The sequence below is a fragment of the Dromiciops gliroides genome, chromosome 5, assembly GCF_019393635.1.
Source record: "Dromiciops gliroides isolate mDroGli1 chromosome 5, mDroGli1.pri, whole genome shotgun sequence".
Classification (NCBI taxonomy): Eukaryota; Metazoa; Chordata; class Mammalia; order Microbiotheria; family Microbiotheriidae; genus Dromiciops; species Dromiciops gliroides.
Window position 1 is genome coordinate 19,265,268 of NC_057865.1, and position 24,126 is coordinate 19,289,393.

A 24,126-nucleotide genomic window follows, 5' to 3' on the forward strand; every position below is an offset into this window, starting at 1 on the left:
AGTAGACTGTAACCTCCTTGAGGGCAGGAAATACTTCCTTGTTGCCTTTGTATCCCCTGTATCCAGCCCACAGTGGATTCTTAATAAATGCTGTATTGAAATGAATCCCAGTTCCCAGCACCTGGAGCCTTAAAGAAAAGCTCTAGACCTCAGTTCCTCATTTTGAGATGCAGCTGAGCAATTACTCCAACAAAGCCAAAACCATATTCCAGGGGATTAGGTACCCTTGGCAGTCACTGTCTGAAATCTATTTAGCAGTTTCTTTCCTCCTTAATAAGAAAACAAGACTCAAACCTTCTCTTCCCTTCTCCTCACTATGAGTCAAATAGGAAAGCCATTGTCTTTGTCAGTTGCTTTATTTTAATTTTAATATTTTTTGTGGGGTGGGGCAATGAGGGTTAAGTGAGTTGCCCAGGGTCACACCGCTAGTAAGTGTCAAGTGTCTGAGGCTAGATATGAACTCAGGTCCTCCTGAATACAGTGCTGGAGCTTTATCCACTGCACTGCCTAGCTGCCCCTAGTTGCTTTAATTCTAATCAAGACATGGCATGCCAAGATTTCTGAAGATGCCACACAAACAAGCTATTCCTTTAGAAGAAATCCATAAAAATCTTAAGGAGGCATTTCTGATTAGAAAGAAAGCATTATTGAAGGGAGTCCTAATTATTGGGGAAAAACAAAACAAAATGAGAAAGACAGTTAATTCCGGATTGCCTTCTTTGTGGACTGGGTGGTCACTGGACAAGGATCTCTCAGTGAGAATGCCAATGGCTAAGTTTAGTGCTTACAGGTGGACTACAATCCTCCTCCCTGCTCCATTTTCAGAAGCTCTGCCACCATTTCTGCAGAAATGCAAGAAGGGCACATTATATTTCTCTTTGTTTTGCTGATGGCCATGGCCAAATGGTTCATAGCATAGGGGTCAACTGACTCTCCATGTTTAGTTCAGTTGGACCTCAGGCAGTAGTCGTGCTTCTATGGGGGCTCATTCTCAATGGGCTTCCTCTTGCCTGGCACCAGTTTTGGAGGAACACTGGAGGACCCCTGGAGGACAGCTTAACAGACTGGACAGTAGATTGTTTGGACTTGGTGACCACACACATCAAGGATAGTTAGATGCTTTTCTTATTATCACCTCACTTATCTTGGGATTCAGCTCCCTACTGGACATTCTTTCCATCCCTTCTAATCCAAAGATCATTTCCAATGGTGGAGAGAAAACAGAAGCAAAACTGGAGTTGTGTCAAGCTGTCTTCTTTTTGTCATTCGTGATTTGATTGCCCCATAGGAGAGGCAACCTGGCAGAGAAGAAAGAAAGTCAGCCCCAGAGTCAGAAGATGAAGGTTCAATGCTGTCTCTGGCCCATCACAGCTGTGGGGCCCTGAGGAAGTAGCTTAACTTCATTGCCTAGACAACTCGCAAAGACTGTGAGTTGCAAACAGGTGATGACTGACCTGAATTTGGGAGAGAGAGTTATCTATGGGAATGAAATCACAGATCTAGTTTTTAAAAAGGATCATCCTGTCCACTAGCCCAAGTACTGGTGCTATCTAGTACTATCTAGTACCCCTAATACTACCCTTTCTTGAATTTTCCCCTTTCCTTCAGTACAACTACAAAGGCCTTTTTAATTGTCTTGAACTTTCCTCACAAACTCCAGCTCAGGCTGAGCTTTAGGGTAAATATTCTGAGCCTCAACAAACAGAATTAGGCCAAGGGAAATGAAATAAGTGAGGATAACTCCTATTTATGCTAATGCCATCCATCAATCAAAAGCACAGCCTAGAGCTGGAAGGGCCCTCAGTCCAACCCCTTTATGTTACCAATGACCATGTGCTGACCTCATTGTTGTATGTCTGTGAAGCAGTCTACCAGCGCCATGCCAGGAAACTGAATCACTTCCATTTGAATTAGCTTAGGAAGATTCTGAAGATCACCTGGCACGATAAAGTGCCAGACACTGAGGTCCTTTCTTGAGCTAAACTGCCAAGCATTCAAACTCCACTGCAGACAGCATAACTCTGATGGAGTGGCTATATTGTTCAAATGCCAAACGCACATTTGTTTAAAAGACAATTTACTCACAGAAAGCAAGTGCTCTCATGGTGGTCAGAAAAAAGCAATACAAGGACACTCTCAAGGTGTCTCTGAAGAACTTTGGAATGGATCGTGAGACATGAGAGACACTGGCATGGGCATGCCCCGCATGGCATGCCCACATCAAAGAAGGTGCTATGCTCTATGAGAAAAGCACAATTACAGTAGTAACTCAAAAGAAATGTAAGATGCACAAATTTAGAGGTATTTCCATTCCAAATGTCCACATAGATTATTTGTGCCCAACTTGTGGTAGAGCCTTCCAAGTTCATTCTAGTCTGATCAACCACAGGCAGACACACTGTACCTTGACCTCAACATGGTGTTGTCATTTTGGTCCTCTTCAAACACAAAGGACAACAACCAAACAAGAGATGAAGAGCCTTGAACCTGCCCAGGAGGTGATGTGATTTGACCAGGGCCATACAGGTAAATAAGTATCAGAGGCAGGATTGGAACTCAGAGCCTTGGACTTTAGAGCCAGCATTCTTTACCCTGTATCAACCAGTCAGCTTTTAAGGGCCCACTACTGGTGCTTAATCTTTGCAACAAGTTTTTATTAAAAAGTCACTTTGTGGGGCAGCTAGGTGGCGCAGTGGATAGAGCACCGGCCCTGGAGTCAGGAGTACCTGAATTCAAATCCGGCCTCAGACACTTAACACTTACTGGCTGTGTGACCCTGGGCAAGTCACTTAACCCCAATTGCCTCACTTAAAAAAAAATTTTAAAAGTTACTTTGTCTTTGTATTTTCAGTATCGAGTTCAGTGGCTACAAAGAAACAATCCCTACCAGCAAGGAGGTTACATTCTAATAGGGAAAGCAATAAGGATATCTACATAGAGAAGAAAGAGAAATAGAGTAAATACAATGAAATACAAAGTAGTTAAATACAAGGTGGTTAGAGAGGAAAGACCCTTGCAGTTGGGGTGGGGGGAATCAGGAAAGGTTTCATGTAAAGGATAATGTCAGGACTGCACCTTTAAGGACTACAGAGATGCCATGAGGCAGTGGTAAGAAGAGAGCACCATCTATCTAGACTTGGCCCTTTCAGAACAATATGCATTTATCAATGGACTATGCAAGGCTCTGAGCATATGAAGATAAAAATGAAACAGTTCCCTGCCCTCACGGGGCTTATGCTACTTCCATATGTATCATTTCACCTTCTCCTCACAATCACCTTGCAAGGTGGCTAGCACAAGTCCTATTATCCCCATTTTATCAATGGAGGGAAATGGAGGGATTAAGTGACTTGTCCTGGGCTACACAGCTAAAAATTAAGTGGGGCTATTGGGACTGACCTCTAGGTCTTAATCATAGGCTCATCTGATTTCAACATGTTCTACTGTTGACATCGTTGTGAGGAGGTGACCTCAGGTCTTTGACACCTATGTGGGCAGAGAGCTGAAGAAACTGAGGAGGAGGGCAGTGAAGTGCTCTGGCACACAGGTAGTGTCAGGGGTGGGATCTGAAGTCAAATCTGACTCAAGAGCTAGTGTCCTTTCCCCTGTATCAAAGGGGCTGGGAATCAAAATGAAATAATCCCTCCCTGCAAAGAGCTTATATTCTAAACAATAACTTCTGCAAGTCCCACCCAATTTAAGGAAGGCACTCTATTTGTTTTCAGGATAATATATCACGTCTGTTTTCCAGAGACCAGGCTAGCACAGTTCAGACAAGTTTATCATCAGCTTGGCCGCAAGAAGATGGATCTTTCAACTAGGACCACTTTAAAGTCTGGGGCTGTGCTATCGGTCAGGGGGTGGCCCCACACCAGTGCAATCACAGACCCCTGAAGTATGAAATCCTGCAGAATTGCAGACTTTTATAGCTGGACAACAACAATCCTTCCAGCTCATTCCAAAGAAGAGGAAACTGAGAGCAATCGACACAAGGTGATTTGCTTAAGGTCACACAACTAGTTGGCTGCCAAGCTTTGTAAGAGACAAAAACAAAAGATTTGTGGGGCTGGGGTTGGGGACTTGCAGAGAGGTATATTTGTACTGGGTGTAAGGAAAAACTTCTCTGGTAATGAGTCACCCCAAAAGGGGAATGATAGGCCTTATGAGATAGTGAGGTCCCCGTGAAGTCTGGGAGAACACATCAGTAATGCTGAAAAGGAGATGACTTGTCTAGCCACAGCCATTTTAGGTTCTGACATTCTATGATTCAGGGATCTCAAAACCCCAGTCCAGAAAATAAAAGGGGGGGGGGAGTGAGAGTGGGGAGGGACAACTGAGACCTCCCAAGCATTTGCCCTTTTGTCTGGTCTCTAAGAGACTGGCTGGACCCAAAGGCAAGTTCATGGTCATTTTCTGGTTCTGAATGCAATGGGAATCAGTTTCAGGAGAAGCTTGCTAGGGCCTCCCTGAATGGGGGGAGAAGGGGCTGGGGCTGGGGGGGGAGACTGTCATCCTTGTTAGAGGACAATCTGGGCCCCCACCCAGAGACAGGTCGACTTTGGTTTCAGTCTTAAAATTAAGAGCTGTGGGGCTTGGCAGAGAGCAAGCTTTTTTTTCTTGGCAAACAGAGACACACGCTTCTGTTTTATGCAACGGATGCTGAAAAGCAGGTCTACAGTTAAGCTCAGTTTTTTTCATTATTAAACGCTTGACATTTGTACAGTGTTCCAAGAACTGAGCTTCACAGAGAATGCCTTTGTTACTCCACAGTTTTTTCTTGTGCTCCCCTTGTCTCCAACCCTCACCACTCGCAACATTGGAACAGTAAGGGCAAAGGATCTCCGCCAACATTTTCAAATCACCTATATAAAATGCAGATCCCTCACCGCTGTGTGGTGAAATCCTCCCCATCCATCGCTAACACATGTGGCTCTCGCACCTTTTGTTACCCAGTCCTGGCAGGCACAAAAGCACCATTTCACCCCCAGATGGGGTCTGCCTTCTCAAGGAGGGTCAATGGACCTTGGGAGATATTGGCCACAAGTTCTAGCCTGGAAGCCAAGCTGCCTTTTCCACCTCTGGGCCATGATGCCTCTCGGGAGAGGCAGTCTGGCCTGCCAGGTGGGCTCAGACAAAAAGCTGGGCACCCGCCCCAGCAAATGCCACACAGCTGAGATCTCCATTGCCGCTCAGGGCAAGGCTGTTGATAACAGGTGGAGGCAACAACTGTGGTTCTGCCATATCCGGAACGTATTTCCGTTGTCGACCTCCACTGCCTTCCGAACACAGTTCAAGGGGCGGCCTCCTACATAAGACCATTCCTGATCCTGCCCACTTGTCAATTCTCTCTTCCACTTTAGATTATTCTGTGTTTGCTCTGCATTTTCTTTTTTCTTTTTCTCTCTTTTTCTTTTCTTTTATTTTTTCCCTTTTTTTTCCTTCAGGGCAATAAGGGTTAAGTGACTTGCCCAGGGACACTCAGTAGTAAGGGTCAAGTGTCTGAGGTCAAATTTGAACTCAGGTCCTCCTGAATCCAGGGTTGGTGCTTTATTCACTGCGCCACCTAGCTGCCCTTTCTCTGCATTTTCTTAACTATGTAGGTGTTATATACCTCCTCCAGGAAACTTGGTAAGGTACCTCTCTGCCCCCTGTGGCTAGCTCCTTCCATCAAGGCCCAGTCTGGAGGCTGCCTCCTCTATAAAAACTTGCTTCCTGGATTCTCTTCTGTCATTAATAGTCTTTTCCTTCTCAACTCTCTCATACAAGTCTGTATGTGCTGGATCACAATTTGAAGCTATAGTGCTTTGCCTATTTATCTTATTCCTGCTAATATATCTTGGTAAGCTCCCTGAGGGTTGGGAACTGTCTTTTTTCCTGTTTTGTCTTGGTCCCCCATCTGTCCCCCAACTTAACATTGTTCTTGCACTTAATAAATATTTATTGGATTGAATTGAGGCACTGCATTTTAAGAGCACCTTGAGAATGACAGACAGAGGCATGTAGTGATTTGAAGGACTTTCCAAATGTCCTGATGGGTTCAACACTTGCCCTTCCTAAGCTCAAAGTGGTCCCTCTCCACCTCAAAATAGGGTCTTTAGAAAAGGTTAATTCAGGTCAGGTCAACAAACATTTATTAAGTACCTACTAAGTGCAATGTATTATCTTCAGCCTATGTGTATAGCTCTTTACTCTGAACAACATACAGGTACAAATGTGTACCCCAAAATATGTTCAAGTATTCCAACTTATATCATACAGTTGAAGGGGTCCTCTAGTCCAATCTCCTTATATAACAGATAAGGAAACCAATGCCTGGAGAAATGAAATGATTTCACCAAGTTCATGTAGGTCAAAACACACAGAGGAAAGATTTGAACTGATATCCTCCTTATTTCAAGCTCAGCTCCCTGGTGTGACTAATGTTCTTTTTCTAATGTTCTTTTTCATGATGTGACTAACGTTCTTTTTCTAATTTCTTGCCTCATACCTAGCAGCTGCTCCATGAATGGGTCTTCAATGGTTGATCCTGGTACAAAGTTATTGCAACATAAGGCATGTCCTGAAGCTCCAAAAAAGCAGCCCTCTCCCTAAATGACTTAGGACAAAGGTCAGGCAACCAAATCAACTATGGCTCACAAAGGTGATGGACTGTGGCAATGGTATAAGAAATGACCAATAAGAAGAATATAGAAAATTATAAGGGAAGATTTGTGTGAACTGATGCAAAATGAAATCAACACAAAGAGAACCTGAATGTGAAAATTTTTTAAAAATCAAAACTTGGGACAGCTAGGTGGTACAGTGGATAAAGCACTGGCCCTGGATTCAGGAGTACCTGAGTTCAAATCCGGCCTAACACTTGACACTTACTAGCTGTGTGACCCTGGGCAAGTCACTTAACCCCCACTGCCCCGCAAAAAAAATCAAGACTTAATATTATAATGTAACATAATGACCACACCACTGTCATATAATTGTAATGCCAAGATTGGCCCCCAAAGAAAAGATATGATAAAATCTCCCTCTCTGTTTTAAAGAGGCTGGGAACCTTAAGTGCAGAACACTATATACAATGTTGAACATGGTTGATGAACTGCCCTTTTTTCTTTTTATAATTTGTTATAAAGAATGGTACTTTTGAAGGAAGAAGGGGAGGGATATATTGGGAAATCAAGGTGATATATAAAAACCTGATATCAATAACATTTTTTAAAATCCCAGCCTATCCAAGGATTTATTTTTTAAAATAAAATTTAGTGATACCTTTTTGTTTTTATATTGGGTAAATTTCTCTGTCTTCCTCCCCCAATTCTTTCCCCCAAAAGTCATCTCTTATAACAAAGATTTTTTTCAAGGACAAAGAAAAAACAATTTTGCAAAACTAATCAACACATTCCCTTCCCTCCCCCCACAAAAAACAACCCTGAAGTTATATGCCTCATTTCACATCTGTGGACCCCACCTCATCCTCACCTCTGCAAAGGAATGAGGGGAGATGGCTTCTCGCATCTCTTCTGGGGGCCAAGCTTGTGCTTTGTCATTTCACCACATCTATTTTTGATAGTTTTGTGATTACTGGTCTTTCCACTTACATTGTAGTAATTATTTTATATATTGTTTTCTTGGCTCTGTTTACTTCCCATGGCATCAGTTCATATATATCTTTCCATGCTTCCCTGTAGTCATTACAGTCATTGGATTTTATATCACAGAAATACTTGATTACATTCCTGTAACCAAGGGACTTTCTTAATTAAAAAAAATCAGTATTGTTGGCTAAATGTACCTCAGTACCTTCAAGATCTACAATTTAATCAACATGCATAACTCCTTCCACCAATGCAAATAAATGGCAGCTCTCCTAGAACTTAGCAGATGGGTCTTCAGAAGCCAAACTATCCATCCCTCTGTCTGGCCATTTCAGGGATGAGGTTTTCCAAACTTGGCTAGCTTCCTCTTAGAATATCACACCATCCATTCAGAGGCTCATGCTTTGGAATCCTTCCAGTTAAGCAAGACCTGCCAGCACTTGTACTTGGCTGTGATAGCCTTCAAGATTCCAGGGTCACCTTAACTCCACAATGAGACATCAGGAGAGCACAAGTGAAGCAGAGAATTTCAAATGCCTCCTTTCCACATTCTGCCTCATTGTTAGGATCATGTCTGCAACAGAGGAAACCTAGAAACTCCTTATTCAGTAAATGTTCCTCTGGCTTTGAAGAAGCTGCTAGATATTGGGGGGGGGGGCTATCTAGGTGACACCGTAGTGCACAGAGCACTGCACATGGAGTCAGGAACACCTGAGTTCAAACCCAGCCTCAGTTGTCAATACCAGTTTGTGATCCTGGACAAATCACTTAACCCTGTTTGCCTCAGTTTCCTGACCTGTAGAATGAGCTAGAGAATGAAATGGCAAACGACTCCAGTATCTTTGCCAAGAAAACCCCAAATGGGGTCATGAAGAGTACGACACAACTGAAATGATTCAACAACAACAAAAGATTCTGGGAGCCCTTTCCCCTCCCCTCCACTTATTATTGTTTTATACCTGGTGGAAATCCCCAACTTGCCGTACATAACCAGCCACTTCCACATCAGAGCTGTGCACCTTCCAAATTTTTTTGTCCACCTTCTTGTAATCATGTAGTCCTTTCCAGTTTGTGACCATCAGGGAACGTTCGGTGAGGGGTGCTGCCACTATGATATCGAGCTGCCCACTGTAGATCAGCACCTGCAATGAGATGTTGATACAAGGCAGGAAGTTAAAACAGGTGGAATCCATTAGGTAAATGAACCAAGGGGAACTGCTAGACTGTTACATGAATCCATCAATTTACAATCATTGATTAGGAGCCTACTATGTGTTGACATTGTGCTAAGGATAAAAAGGAAAAGCAAAGAAAGTCCCTGCCCTCAAGAAGCTTATATTCTAATGGGAAGGACAACACCTACAAATCAGAACACAAACAATAGGCAGAGATTAAGTGGAAGGTAGCTGTAGAGGGGAGGGCACTAGATGTTGGGGACAATTGGAAAAGGCCTCCTGATACACATTCATGTGCCACGTGTATTTGCATACGTACATAGGTGTACACACATGTACACACACTGACTAATTCAATGCTCAAAACATGGGGTCAACAGTTGAGAGGTGGCATTCATTTTCACCCAGGTAAACAAATTTGTGATAGAGTTGCCCCAATCAATGAATCTCAGAGTTGCCAGGAACCTCAGGGGACAAAGATTACATCCAACCCCCAGCAAGAACCCTTCCTACGATACACCTGAGTGTCCAGAAAGCTTCTGCTTCAATCAATACAATGAGGTGATTTTTTAAGGAGAGTTGGCCTCTATTAAAAAAAAAAATAAATACCATGAGGAAGAGCACTACCTCCTGAGGGAGACCACCCAAGTGTTGGACAGTTCTCATTGCTAAGAAGTTTTTCCTTACACAAAGCAGAAATCGGGCTCTTTGTGACCTCCACCCATCGCTCCTAGTCCTGCTCTCTAGGAAGAACAAGCCCGATACACTCTTTGGGTGTCAATCCTTCAAACTCATGAAGATGGCTCCCTGGTCTCCTCCATGCTTCCCTTCTGCAAGGGAACATCCCCAGTTCCTTTTAATCGGTCATCACATGGCATGACTGAGCCCCTTCACCATCCTGGTGCCCTCCTTCGGATGCTCTTCCACTTTTCGGCATCTTTCCTAAACTGCAGTCCCTCAATTACAAGCCTATGATGTCTGCCCTGAGCTGAATGCGGCACTTCTCTTACCTCCTCAGTCCTGAAAGCTGGGATTTTCTTAAAAATAGTCCAACATAGAACTTGTGTTCTTAATGACTATCTAACAGAGTTGGTTCATGTTGAACTTGTAGTCCATGAAAACCCCCCAACTCTTCTTCAAATCAACTGGTCAGTAGCAAAAAGGGTTTGAAACAAGCTTAAGAAGCTCTGACTTTTCCCCTGAAATTTTTTACCTTTTTTTTTTTTCCAGAGGACTGTGCACAAATGTGAATATTAGCTGTAGAGAGATATCCAACTTGTTTTCCATGGATATAGGTGCATGAGTTGAATGTACAGGAATTTTGAAAATGAGGGTGACAATTAAGCAGAAAATCATCCTTAAATGATTTACATAAGTATCAAATTATAAGTTAAGGATGACTCAAGTTTTTTGAAAGACTTTCCTGAGCTTAATTTTAAGCTTACTTTTTGGTCTTCTTGCAGAGTATGGTCAATGTTTCTTTCCTCTGTTACTATCACTTGAATGGAAAGCAAAAAACTATTTAAGGCAAATAAATGCTGGTACCCACCTGAGATTCCATGTCTCTGCCATTCTCAAACTCTCCTTTGGGTACCTCAAACTTGTACCCACCCTTTAATTAAACCAAAAGAACATCCTTTAATGTGCCTGTTGTACCTTGAGTGAATATCCAATTATTACTACCTGGATATGTGATGGGCATTCTCATCCCTTATATTACTATGCTGTTTAAGAAAACATATTTTGCTTTGAGCTAATATCTCCTTTGGTGGGCTGGTAAAAGAATCACATTGGTAGGGGCTTGTGGACTATGGTTTGGAGTGGATAATGACTGACACTCATAATGTGCCTTCAATATGGAGCAACATTCAGGGAGTCTTACCTTGGAGGGGAAACCCAGGGGCTAAAGAAGAAACATCAGTAACCAAAGGTGGCCAAAATATTCACCTCCAAAACAAAAACCAAAAAAAACTAGGCAGGAATAACCTTACATAGCCCTTCTCTATTTTTGTAAAACGTGGTTTTCAATTTGATTTCGAATATATTCCCACAAAGCAGTTTCCATACCTAGTATTCAGGTCCCAGCTAAAGTCCCATCTTCTACAAGAAACCTTTCCTGATCCCCCTTAATACTGGTGCCTCCCCTCTGCTGATGATCTTCAGGTAATCCTGCATATATCTTTTTTATACATGTCATCTCCCCAATTAGACTGTGAGCTTCTTGAGAGCATTGGCTGGGTTTTTTGCCTTTCACTGTGCCACAGATAAATCGTCCTTTAATAAAAGCTTACTGACTTGTTGATGAGCATTTTGCCTCCACCCCCAAGAAAGAGCATTTCCCTAATTCCAAGTGAACTTGGTCTCACTCAGGCACGCTAAAAGAAAAAGACCCCAGTTGGACTCCCCAAGTTGGATATGGAGCATTCAGGAACATGTATTTGAACTTCTGCCTTCAAGGCTCAAGTTTCTGAAAAGATTTAAACACAACTTACTAACACAGGACTTTTGTACCATCGAAATCCTCAAGCAGCAGCCCAGAGATATGGCTCCAAGTAAGATAAAAGGGCTTTGTGCCTCTAATAGAGAAACACATGTTCCCTTTATGTTCTTCAGTTACCATCACTCCCCTCCCCCTCCCCCCATCTTCTTCAGCAAAAATGAAGGAAAAAATCAGATGGGCTTAAAGCGTCTCCTCCAAATCTCATCTAGACTCATGCAATAAAATATTTGCACTGTTTATTCGAAAGAGCTGCCTCAAAGACCTTTATTCCTTATAGCCTTTGCAAAAGCCTCCCGCAGCTGTTGGCTCCAACAATGTGCAAACAATTACATGTGATCTGGACCATTGGAGAGGCCTGCAACACTGCCCTGTACACACCGCAGGGCCTGATTAGAGTTGATTGGCTGAGATAATCATCAAGAAAGTCATTCATCCCTGGACCTACACTGAAGAGAGATCAATCCCCAAGACAAGCCAGATGCGCACCTAACTCGTTCCATCTCCTTCTGGGGCATGTGTCAGGCTCGTTGCCCCTATCGGACATGCCTCAAAGGAAGGGAGAGATCTCCCAAGATGCTCATCAGGTGTGTAGCTTCTGAGAAGTCTGGGAGCAAAAAATCATCACAGATGAATGCCTCAAAGTGCAACTGCCAACACAGCTCCAGACACTCTGGGTACTCTCAGTACAGAACTTCCTGGATACCTCTGTGGAGGAGAAGCAGGACCCAGACCCAATGAAGAGCTAAGAGACCCCAAAACCCAGGAAGAAAATTGCTGTGCTACCTTGCTGCAAGCAGATTCATCATCCTTGGTCCTTTCCCATTGGGGAATGTCCTGCAGGGACTTTGGTAGGGGTCAGTCCTAATATACCAGAAACAATGATAAAATATGTTGTCTGCACACAACCGTGGCACAGGAAGAAATGGTAGCCCTTGTACTTTTTCCTACCCCCTTGGAAATTTCTACTGTGCTGCCTTCCCTTCAGTGCTAACAGCTCTTATCAATATTCCTTCCTTTCATTTACTTAATACTTAACAAAGCTTCATCCAGTCCATATGGGGAAACTGAAGCAAAGTGGCTTTACAAGGATGCTCAGGTGCTAAGTAGCCAAACCAAAATTCAAGCCCAAATTCTTGACCTCAAAATCCAAAGCTCTTGCCATGACACCACCATTATCCCATTTGAGCTTCATAGTAATGCTGCAGGTAGGGAAGATATTTTTAGGCTTTTTTTAATAGAAGGGGAAACCAAGGCTCAGGAAGGATAAAGGGACTTTTCCAGGGTCACACTGCTACTAAATGGCTGTCTTGGGATGCTTTCCCCAAGTCTAGTATTCTCTTCACTCACCAAAGCTGAGTTTTCAATTTTCATGCAATTAACTTTGTTAACTGCTATCAATAAAGAATAACTGGCTCTTGGGGTATAATGGAAAGTGCACTGGACTTGGAGCCAGCAAAACTTGAATTCAAGTCCCACTTCTTACAGTGTGACCCTGGACAAGATGCTTCTCACCCTTAGTTTCCTCATTTGTAAAATGGGGACAATGTCAATCTGAAAGGTTTGTTGTTGAGAATCAAATGAGATGATATATGTAAAGCCTTTTGTAAACTCTAAATGCTATAAAAAGTTAGTGATGGTGATGGTGGCCCCCAGCACCTCTTATAAGTTGGGTATTTTCCTACTTAAAGAAAAATGGGAAAGCTATGAGTTGCATCAAAAATGACAAGAAGGAATCCTCTGCAAGTGATTCTCCAGTAAATCAGAGCTTATCCCTGACCAGGCTGTTGTGCCAAAGCCCTCCCACAGTTTACAAACAGCCTTTCTGGTGATCCAGGGACTACAAGATGGAGCTACATTCACTTGCCTTTGGGATGTAAGGTCTATTGTTTTTGGCAAGTCAAAATATTTTCCTGGCAGAGCAATTATCAGTTGTATATAAGTCAAATGCAATGGGTAAGAAATCAGACTAAGGACCAAGCAAAGCAGCTCTGCCCGCCACCCCCACTCCCATTTGTGGGCCTCTCCCAGGAAGAATTCCAGTGGTTCTATTTTTAACTGCCCGCCATATTTATTCTTCCATATACTATGACAGTATCCCAGCTGGGTGCTCTTGGGGCCAGAGGGGTGGAGGAAAGCTTACAATGTCCCCATGAGGGAGGCGCCTGTGGTCAGACTGGAGTCAAACCCAGGCAACCCAGACTTCCCTGCCTTCTGTGCCCTTACCACAATGCCTCTGGATAAGGACTAGACAAAAGACCTTCTCACTCTTCTTAGAGACAGCTGCTGGCACAGTCCACAGAGTGCCGAGTCTAGAGTCAACAAGACCTGGCTTCTAATCCACCTACCAGCTGTAAGATGCAGGACAAATCACTTCCCCTCTGTCTGCCTCAGTTTCCTCAATTGTAAAATGGGATAATAATAGGATGGTTGGAGCATATTTGTAGAGCACAGTGCCTGGAGCAATGCTCCTTCCCTGCCCTCCCTTTCTCATACATACCATCTCTTATCTCTGTGCCTGTGTATTGGCTGGCCCCAGTCAGGCCCGCCACCTTTACTTCCTAGAATCCATGGTCACGTTCAAAGCCAAGCTCAAGCAGGGATCTCAACATTTCTTGTATCTTGGTCCCCTTTGGCAGCCCAGTGAGTCCTATAGTCTCCTCAGAAGCAGGTGTTTTGTTTTGTTTTTTGTTTGTTTTTTTAAGTGCATACAATAAGTATATGCGATAATAAGGGAAATGAATTCTATTGAAATGCAATGATCAGTGTTGGTGGTTTTTTTGTAAAAATTAAGGTCAGGGGCCCTGAGCTAAGAACTCTTGTTCTTCAGGAAACCTCTCCCTCCTGCTCCTCCCTGCCCCCATTCCCTCCCCTTACAGGGGCTAGTGCTTTCCCCACAAATTACCTTGAATTGATTGTGCACCACCTAGCAGTGAATAAAGCACCAGCCCTGGATTCAGGAGGACCTGAGTTCAAATCTAATCTCAGACACTTGACACTAGCTGTGTGACCCTAGGCAAGTCACTCATTGCCCCGTCAAAAAAAATAAAGAAAAAATAAAAGACTTCATGTAAGAAAAAGTGCTTGGGTTGAACTAAGAAATAAAAAGTGGGACAGCTAGGTGGTGAAGTGGATAGAGCACCAGCCCTGGATTCGGGCAGACCTGAGTTCAAATCCAGACTCAGACACTTAACACTTACTAGCTCTGTGACCCTGGGCAAGTCACTTAACAAATGGAGGAGGAGGAGGAGGAGGAGGAGGAGAAGAAAGAAGAAGAAGAAGAAGAAGAAGAAGAAGAAGAAGAAGAAGAAGAAGAAGAAGAAGAAGAAGAAGAAGAAGAAGAAGAAGAAGAAGAAGAAGAAGAAGAAGAAGAAGGAGGAGGAGGAGGAGGAGGAGGAGGAGGAGGAGGAGGAGGAGGAGGAGGAGGAGAAGAAGAAGGAGGAGAAGAAGAAGAAGGAGAAGAAGAAGAAAGAAAGAATGTAAGCTGTTCGAGGCCAGAAGTGATTGCTTTTTTTGTCTTTGCATATAGTCAGCATTTCATAAATGCTTCCTTGAGGAACTAAAAATGGCTACTTTTAAAAGGAACTCAGAGAACAGGCCTAGTCTCCAGATGTGAAAAACTTATTTTATCCTCATTTCCTGGGGCACAAAGGCTGCTGAGGTTGAAGGACATTTAGCTCATGGACAAAGATTCCAACATGTCTTTCTTTCTTTCTTTCTTTCTTTCTTTCTTTCTTTCTTTCTTTCTTTCTTTCTTTCTTTCTTTCTTTCTTTCTTTCTTTCTTTCTTTCTTTCTTTCTTTCTTTCTTTCTTTCTTTCTGTGTGGGGCAATGAGGGTTAAGTGACTTGACCAAGGTCATGCAGCTACCTAGCCGCCCCCCCAACATGCCTTTCACCACTGAACCCAGGACTTTCTTTGCCAGCTTATGATCTCTCTCATGCATCTCTCTGAGGTTTGGGGAGGGGGGGTGGGTTCCATGCCACAAATAAACCATGTCTTCTTTGAATGGAATTTCTTGACCTTAACTCTTGGCAGTCAAGGTCAAAAGGAACCATTGCCATATCCAAACTTGCAAAGGACAGTGAAGGAAAGTTCCCTTTAAAAGGAGGTTGGCCAGGGGCAGCTAGGTGGAGCAGTCGATAAAGTACCGGCCCTGGATTCAGGAGTACCTGAGTTCAAATCCAGTCTCAGACACTGGACACTTACTAGCTGTGTGACCCTGGGCAAGTCACTTAACCCCCATTGCCCTGCCAAAAAAAAAAAAAAGGAAGTTGGCCCTAGATGGTGCAGTGCGTAAAGCACTGGCCCTGGATTCAGGAGGACCTGAGTTCAAATCCTGCCTCAGACACTTGACACTAGCTGTGTACCCTGGTACAAAGTCAGAGATGGAAGAATCCTTAAAGATTCATTTAGTCTAACCCCTTCCTGAGTCCTGAGTCCTGAGTCCTGAATTCAAACTGAGCCTCCAGACACTTATGAACTGTGTGATCCAAGGTAAGTCACTTAACTCTGTTTGCCTCAGTTTCCTCCTCTGTAAAAGGAAATGGAGGGGCAGCTAGGTGGTGAAGTGTATAGAGCACTGGCCCTGGATTCAGGAGGACCTGAGTTTAAATCCAGCCTCAGACCCTTGACACTTAATAGCTGTGTGACCCTGGACAAGTCACTTAACCCCAATTGCCTCACCGCCCCCCCCAAAAAAAACAAAAACAAAAACAAAACGGAAATGGAGAAGGAAATGGCAAACCCTTACAGGATCTCTGCCAAGGAAAACTCAAACGGGGTCACAAAGAGTAAGACATGACTGAAATGACTAAACAACTTCCTTTTATGGAAGAGAAAGGTAGGATTCTAACGCAGATCCTCAATTGCCAAATTCTACCCTCCACTACATTGGTAGCCTTTCTCTGTTTAGCCTTGGCTCCTCAGAACCTGCATGTGACCCCCAAGCTCTGACTTCAACTCAAGGAAATTTTGCAGCCACATTATAGCCCTGATGCAAGTACTGAGTAGGACTTCTCACAAGAAAGGAAGAATGACACTCATCGAACTAGGACACAGGAAAAAATCCATGTTAAAAAAAGGAAATAGCCCCAGCTCTGCCACTGACTTTGTGACCTTGGGCAAGTCTACTTCCCTCCTCTCTGGGTCTCAGCTTCCTCCTGTGCAAAATGAGGGCTTGGTCTAGATGTTCTCTAAGGTCTGTTCCCCGATCTAAATCTGTGCCCATGTTGTCTGGGCAGGCCTGGCACAACAGCAGAAAAAAGGGTAGCCCTGGGACTTGGCTGCAAATGTCACCTTTGCCACTTGGGACAGCCTGGGACAGGGCATTTTCATTCCCCTGGGTCTCAGTGTTTTCAGCTGTAAAACGAAGGGATGGGATGACTGTCAAATTCCTAATTTTTAAAAGTGACACTCACCGATGGACATCACTTTGTTTTGTTTTGTTTTGTTTTGTTTTTTTGTGGGGGGGCAATGGGGGTTAAGTGACTTGCCCAGGGTCACACAGCTAGTAAGTGTCAAGTGTCTGAGGCCGGATTTGAACTCAAGTCCTCCTGACTCCAGGGCCAGGTCTTTATCTACTGCGCCACCTAGCTGCCCCCAACATCAGTTTTAACAAATACATATTCGTAATGACAAATGAAAGGGGGTTAGCCTCAGTGACTTCTGAGGCCCACTCCAGCTCTGAATCTCTTTTCCTAAGATCCTCTAACTCTCTTCTCTTTGAGTCTCCATTTCCTTCTCTGGAAAATGAGACACTTGGACGATGTGACCTGTCGGGTGTAAACACTCTAATCTGGACGGACAGTTTATGTTAAGGGGAAGTCATTTTTACTCCATTCCACATCCCAGTCACTACATATGTAAGAGAAAACCCCAAACAAATCGTGGAGGGGCCATTTACAGCCTTATCTTGAGTGTTCAGGAAAAAGCCGAGCAAACAAGATGTGGGTTATTGGTAGAAGGTCGCCATTTTAATTTCTCCTATGACCCTGCTATTCTTCGGGGACACACCTGAGCTGACCAACCCTTTCAGCTCTGAGCCTGGTACCAGAAGCACCTGGTGTTTGCCATTAGGTGGTCACAGAAGAGTGCCCCAATACTCGCTTGGTCCCTGTTACAGAATATCCCAAGCCCCGGCAGACAAGTTTGCGCTTTCCCCCCATGATCTAGTGACCTTAATCTCTAACATTTTGTGGTTTCCTGTTTGGGGAAGCAATCCCAAGCTGCTTCAGTCTGTACAAGGCTCCCAGCTGGCCTCTGTCTGTATTTGTTCTAAACCTTCTCTTGTTCTTGGACCGAAAAAAGCAACAGAAAAGAAACCCCTTCACGGATGCTAAATCACCGAGTCTCGGAGGAGGCAGCGGCGGGCAGCGTGCTGCTTCTGGCCGTGCTCGACTCCACACTTGGGCACGAATGCTGGCTGAGCCAGGGGGCCCTTTCTCCTCCGGGGATCTGCCCCCATCCCGTGCATCACAGAGCTTTCCAAGGGGATTGATTTCACTGAAACTCCTCCTCACAAGAGAGATTCCTGAGTGTCTCCAAGGCTCAGAACAACAAAAAAACAACTGACCTGCAGCTGAAGAGTCGAAAATTCATTCAATATCCCTTCTGGATCCCCAAGCACTCAGCCTCCTGCACAGCGGCCCTCTCCCTCGAGGGCCCACCCCTGCCCCCAGCCCCAGCCAGGGTTTCTCCATCATTTAGACACCCAGGTCTTTGCTTATGTATGGTCAAATCCTGCGTCTGGATGTTTGGCTTGATCTTGTCCAAGAAGCCCGAGTGTCCAATGCCTGCTGGGAGGACTGGGGGAAAAACAATCCTACCAGGGAACCCCCTCAGAACCAGTGCTGGGGCCCAGGCCTCCCCAAGGTGGCCTCTGACTCGACAGAAGGGAAATGGGAAGAGGTGGACGGGAGGGCGAACCTGGGCTAGCTTGTGGCCTCGTCGGTGCCGGGCCTGGGTTTTGCCAGCTCCTCTTCTGCTCGGCCTTAGGAGAGAAAAGACGGCTTCTCAAGCTGGGACTGAGCCGGCAATTCTACAAAAGGCCTGTGGACATCAAGATAAGGATTCTGTAGCAGCTTGGCTCTAAACACTTTAGGATTTTGTTGGTTTTTTTTTTAGTAAGGCAATTGGGGTTAAGTGACTTGCCCAAGGTCATACAGCTAGTGAGTGTTAAGTGTCTGAGGCCAGATTTGAACTCAGGTACTCCTGAATCCAGGGCCGGTGCTCTATCCACTGCACCACCTAGCTGCCCCCAACACTTTAGGATTTTAAAAGGGGATGGTAGGAAAAGCCATGGACCAAAGGATGCGGGAAACCATTCCTCTCTCCCAAAGCTCTGAAAAAATGGACAAGGGCAATCATGCAAGTCAAGTGATGATGAAACTATATCTTTTGACCCAATGACCCACTAGTGCTCAATGGGGCAATGGATAGAGTACTGGGCCTCTCGTCAAGAAAACCTGAGTTCAAATCTGCCCTCAGACACATATTAGCTGTGTGACCCTGGACAAGTCACTTTGCCTCTGTTTGCCTCAGTTTCTTCCTCTGTAAAATGAGCTGGAGAAGGAAATGGCAGTATCTCTGCCAAGAAAACCCCAAATGGGGTCACGAAGTCAGACATGACTGAAACGACTCAACAACAACAACAACAATAAGGGAAGAGTCATTTAGAACAAAGCTTCGGGGCAGCTAGGTGGCGCAGTGGATAGAGCACCGGCCCTGGAGTCGGGAGGACCTGAGTTCAAATCCAGCCTCAGACACTTAACACGTACTAGCTGTGTGACCCTGGGCAAGTCACTTAACCCCAATTGCCTCACCAAAAAAAAAAAAAAAGAAAAAGAAAGAAAGAAGCTTTTTTCTTTTTTTTTTTTTTTAGCGAGGAAATTGGGGTTAAGTGACTTGCCCAGGGTCACACAGCTAGTACGTGTTAAGTGTCTGAGGCTGGATTTGAACTCAGGTCCTCCCGACTCCAGGGCCGGTGCTCTATCCACTGCGCCACCTAACTGCCCCAGAACAAAGCTTCTTAATCTGGGGTTTGCAAGCCCATATGGGGTCCAGTAACTGAATGTGGGGGTCATGAAAAATTTGGCAGTAAGAGGTTTCTGAATGCACAATGACCAAAAATGGATTCATGGATTCATATGTGTATATGTATATGTAAATACGCACACATACACACATGCATGTGTATACATATATATGCATACATATATGTATATATTGATTTATATATATGTACACATATATATGCATGTGTATGTGGGTGTGTGTATATATATATGTACAGGAATTCTTTTTTGGTATATATCTACACACACACACTCATGGGGTGGCATAAAAATTTCTCGGGCACAAAGGGGTTGTGAATGGAGAAGGCTGAAGAAGCCCTGATTCAGAAGCTATGGTGAGAAGAGTTGCCAGACCTGACTGTGATTGGAAAGGAAAGGCATGAGCAGGGCTTATTCTTTAATGAAAACAACAAGAACCCAAGAGGAGCAAACTGGCATGTCTTGGTGGTGGCAGAAAGAGGGCACTCACGGGTGTACATTTGTGGCCTCTGCATTAGGGAAGAATAACCCCCAGCATCATTGACATCGTCCTTTCTCCTCACACAGGCCTACCCATGGCAGGATTCCTTTGTTTGGCCTCACATTCCATCTGCTCCTGATGCCCCTTCCTCCTCCCCCACCTCAGCACTAGGGCTTGGATCTTGCCCCCTCTAGCCATCAATAAGCTGGTTTTAATGAGCTGGAAATAAGCTAAGGGGACGGGTCAGCCTTCTCCCCTGACACAGCCTTGGCCTGAGGAATGTGGGTCCATGGATAACCACGGGTCACCCCCACAGGACCGGGAGCTGAGCTACACACATAGACATGGAAATGGTTTCATCCCACTCCAAGCCGTGGATCTGATTTCATTATTAAAGTGAGTGCTTCAGGTGACCCCCATTCACTCTGAACCCTCCCCCCAAACACAGAGACGCTGAGCAGAAACCAAAGAACGATTCCCCTTGCTTTATACACTGTGGAGCCCAGAGACAATAGGCTCTGAATACCCAGGAAACACGGGACCCTCTGTCAGCCACTGCCAAACTATGCAAGCACCCTCCAAGCACAGCCTCTCTTGGAAGAGAGAAGCACAGCTGTGGGGAGGAGACCAAACAGGCTGGAAATGGGCTCATCTGGAGGAGGAGGAGATGTACCTTCCGTCCTTCCAACACCAGGAGCAGACAGCCAGGAGCCGGGCCATATTCAGCGGGGAATCCCAGGCCAGGACCAATCCACTCAACAGTGCAGCTGTTCCCCCCCCCCCACACACACACACACACAAACTAATAGCACTACTTCCTCTCTGTTCTCCTCCCACCCCAGTTCTGTTTTGGGCCTGGACATGTGACTTCATTGAGGTAAAGAACTCCCTGTATGGAAACTCCCTCCACTGGTGCACAATATCTGCAACCTTTGGTCTTAGGCAGTAAATGAGAGAGTAAAGGATTTGTCTCCTAGACCCTGAACAGTCAGGAAGGCTGAGCTTCAGTGTAGGCCTCTCTGTGAGGCCCTTCTCCATCACTCTGCCTGCCACTGCCTACCCCCTAGTCAGCTTCTCCCCAGGACATGCACAGACAGCCTTCTCCAACTAGACTGTGAGCTCCTTGAGAGTACGGTCTAGGCGGTGCAGCAGGAAGAGTGCCAGATTTAGAATCCTGACACAGACACTTATGGAGGTGTGACCTTGGGCAAGTCCTTTCATCTCTCTTCACCTCACTTCTGTCATCTATGAATGGGGGTAATACTAGCACCTCCCTCTGCATGGTGCTGTGAGGATCCCATGAGATGCTATTTGCAAAGGACTCTCCAAGTCATACGAAGGCCGGCTATTATTATGACAGGGCATCTAATAAACTGAAAAGACCCCAGAGACCATTAAACCCAAGCTCCTCTTACAGAAGGAAGCCGGGGCCTAAAGACGGGAGGGACTTGGCTGAGATCAGCACGGTAGTGAGAGCAAAGCTGGGAGTCCACCAACTACAGACCCTGGGCCCCTCACCTGGGCCCCAGCTGCCCTGGAGGGTCCTTGCTCATCCCAACAGAAATCTGGAGGAATCACAGCCACCGCTCACATATGTCTGGGGCTTTATGATTCACTAAGCTCCCTCCTAAGAGCTGCGTGTAGGGAGATAGAACAAAGGCCATCCCCACTGGATGGTGAAGACTCTGAAGTTCAGAATGAATTTATTAAGCATTTATTAAGCTCTTACTGTGTGCAGAGCACTGGGCTAAGTGCTGAAGAAGCATTTATTAAGCTCTTACTATATGCAGAGCACTGGGCTAAGAAGAAGCATTTATTAAGCTCTTACTGTGTGCAGAGCTCTGGGCTAAGTACTGAAGAAGCATTTATTAAGTGCTTGCTGTGTGTAGAGCACTGGGCTAAGTACTGAAGAAGCATTTATTAAGTTCTTACGGTGTGCAGAGCTCTGGGCTAAGTACTGGGGACAGAAGAGTGGGACAGTCTCTGATCTCAAGGGGCTTAGTCTAATGGGGAAGATGACACATAGGGAAGTGAGGAGGGCAGCAGCACCGGCAGAGGGTCGCACCTCTTCTCATTGGTAAAATCCTGTATGTTGCTGATGTTGGACCATTGGACTGGGCCCAGGATTTCAGTAACAAGAACTCTCCTTGCTGGGTCTTCTGTGCCCGTAGCACATGTAGGAGCAGGTGCCAGGCTGTGTCCACAGGGGATGCTGCCCAGGATGAAGCTTGGGCACCAGACTGGAAGCACTGCTATTCCCAAGGCTCTTGGTGCAGGGGCTTTAGGGTCCCATGAACTCCTTGGGGTCAAACCACTGCTCCTTTGGGGTCATGCCACAGCCCCTACTTTGGAGGCCCCAGCTCTGAGGGCCCTAAAAAGTACAGATTAAACTGGTGCAAGGGGGCAGCTAGGTGGCGCAGTGGATAGAGTACTGACCCTGGATTCAGCAGGACCTAAGTTCAAATCCAACCTCAGACACTCGACACTTACTAGCTGTGTGACCCTGGGCAAGTCACTTAACCCCAATTGCCTCACCAAAAAAAAAAAAAAAGAATTCTAAACTGGTGCGAGGAAGGAGAAAAGCTGCAAACAGCAAACGCAGCCAGCCCGGGACACCCTGTTAGGAGCTGGTTACACAGCTGTTCTTCACAGCCCCTGTAACCATTCAAGTGCCCCAAGGTAGCACTTCCTGTTTCCTCCCTCCAGTGAAAGTCCTTTGGAGGAAGAGTGAGAGGGAAAAGAACAAGTGTGAAAAGAGGCAGGAGATTTCAAGTGTCTAAGCTAAGTGTGTTCCTCTCAAAATCCCCTTCTCTGGCAGTTAACTGAGTCATTTCCCCTCTGCCAGGCTAGAACCCAGCCACCCAGCATCCTCTTCCCAACAGAACCCACAATGTGCACGATGCTCCGAGGGCCTCCTGCTTGCTCTTAATCAAATCAAGGAAACATGACAACCGTCAGCAGAGATCAGCAGCCTTCTGGGGTTCATCCGCCATGGCCACCCTACTCACTTGCAGTCTTTTTTGTCTTTTTCTCCTGAAACACAGCCCCCCTTGTTTGGGGCGGTAAGGCATCCCTTCCTCTGCTCCTTTCTGGAGAATGTCACCCGGGCGAGTCAATAGGGTGGAAAGGTTTGTGCAAATGACTGTAATCGATATAGGAACTGGTGAAACAGAACTGAACATTCATAGAGTTACCGGAGGACATGAAGTCGGAGCTTCAATAATAGGGAGGGCTGGGGCAGCTATCAGCACTAGGCCTTCCTCGGCAAAAACTCCAAACCTGCCTCAGAGACTGCTTTTCATGTGGACTGGGTGTAATGGGTAGCCTCATCTTGTTTCACCAGTTCTTTGATGAAGATATTTGGCCTGGGGAGCTTCAGAGTGTTAGCAATCCAGCAGAAGTGAGGGACAAAGAGGCGGCCCACCCACGTCACCTGAGGCCAGCCCGGCTGAACAAAGACCACAGAGCGGCCTGGGCAGTCCCCAAGTCCCTCGCTGATTGGTCGCTAGGCAAAGTTTCCCAAAATGTCAGGTCTCTGGTGTTCCCTCCTGCTACCTGGGCATGAGCGGAAGGCACTGATTGATTCCTCCTCAAACTATGCCCCCCCTCCAAGGCCCTGCCCAGTCATGCCAATATCATGTGAGAGAAGAGATGGGTTGTTTGTGAATCAGCAGAATTCTCAGATCAAACCCCAGTTCCCTGGACAGGCACTCCTGGGTGGCCCAGCCACAGACATGAGATCTCTGCTCTAAAGCCAGAAGGGGCCTCAGGCAGGGGTGACATCGTTCAACCTGTTCATTTTACAGACAAGGAAACCGAGGCCCAGAAAGGACTTTCCTGAGGTCACCCAGACGCTAAAGATTAAACGGGTTCTAGTCTAACCTTTGAAACTTCCTGGATGTATGAGATGGGGTAAATAATTTACTCTCCTGGTGTCCCAGGCAACTGTCTAAAACTAAAGGTTCCAGATACTGTGCTCCTTGGTTGCCAATACCCATACAAAATCCAATACTACAATTCATCGATCAACAAACATTCATAAGGTTCTGGACCCTGTGCAATGCAGTCAGTGGAAGGAAAGAGGGAGGGGATAAGCATTTATTAAGTGCCTACTATATGCCAGCAACTCTGAGAGGCAGGTGCTATTATTATCTCCATTTAATAGTTGAGGAAACTGAGGCAAAGAAGTGAAGTGACTTGCCCAGGGTCACACAGCTATTAAGTGTCGGAGGTAGGTCTAAGCCCAGCACTCTATCTACTGTAGCACCCAGCTGCCTTTCAGGGAAGATACAAAGGCAAACCTTGCCTTCAAGGAGTTTGCATTCTACTGGG

The 24,126-nt window shown here is 45.5% G+C and overlaps 1 protein-coding gene across 2 annotated transcripts in view; it reads right to left on the reverse strand.

The window, feature by feature from the left end:
- CPVL (carboxypeptidase vitellogenic like) overlaps nucleotides 1-24,126 on the reverse strand; it is a 117,842-nt gene that overhangs the window by 15,543 nt on the left and 78,173 nt on the right. For both annotated transcript variants that reach the window (XM_043968887.1, XM_043968886.1), the window contains exon 12: nucleotides 8,549-8,731. In XM_043968887.1, coding sequence (XP_043824822.1) covers nucleotides 8,549-8,731 — 183 coding nt within the window. The remainder of the gene's footprint in view (nucleotides 1-8,548; nucleotides 8,732-24,126) is intronic.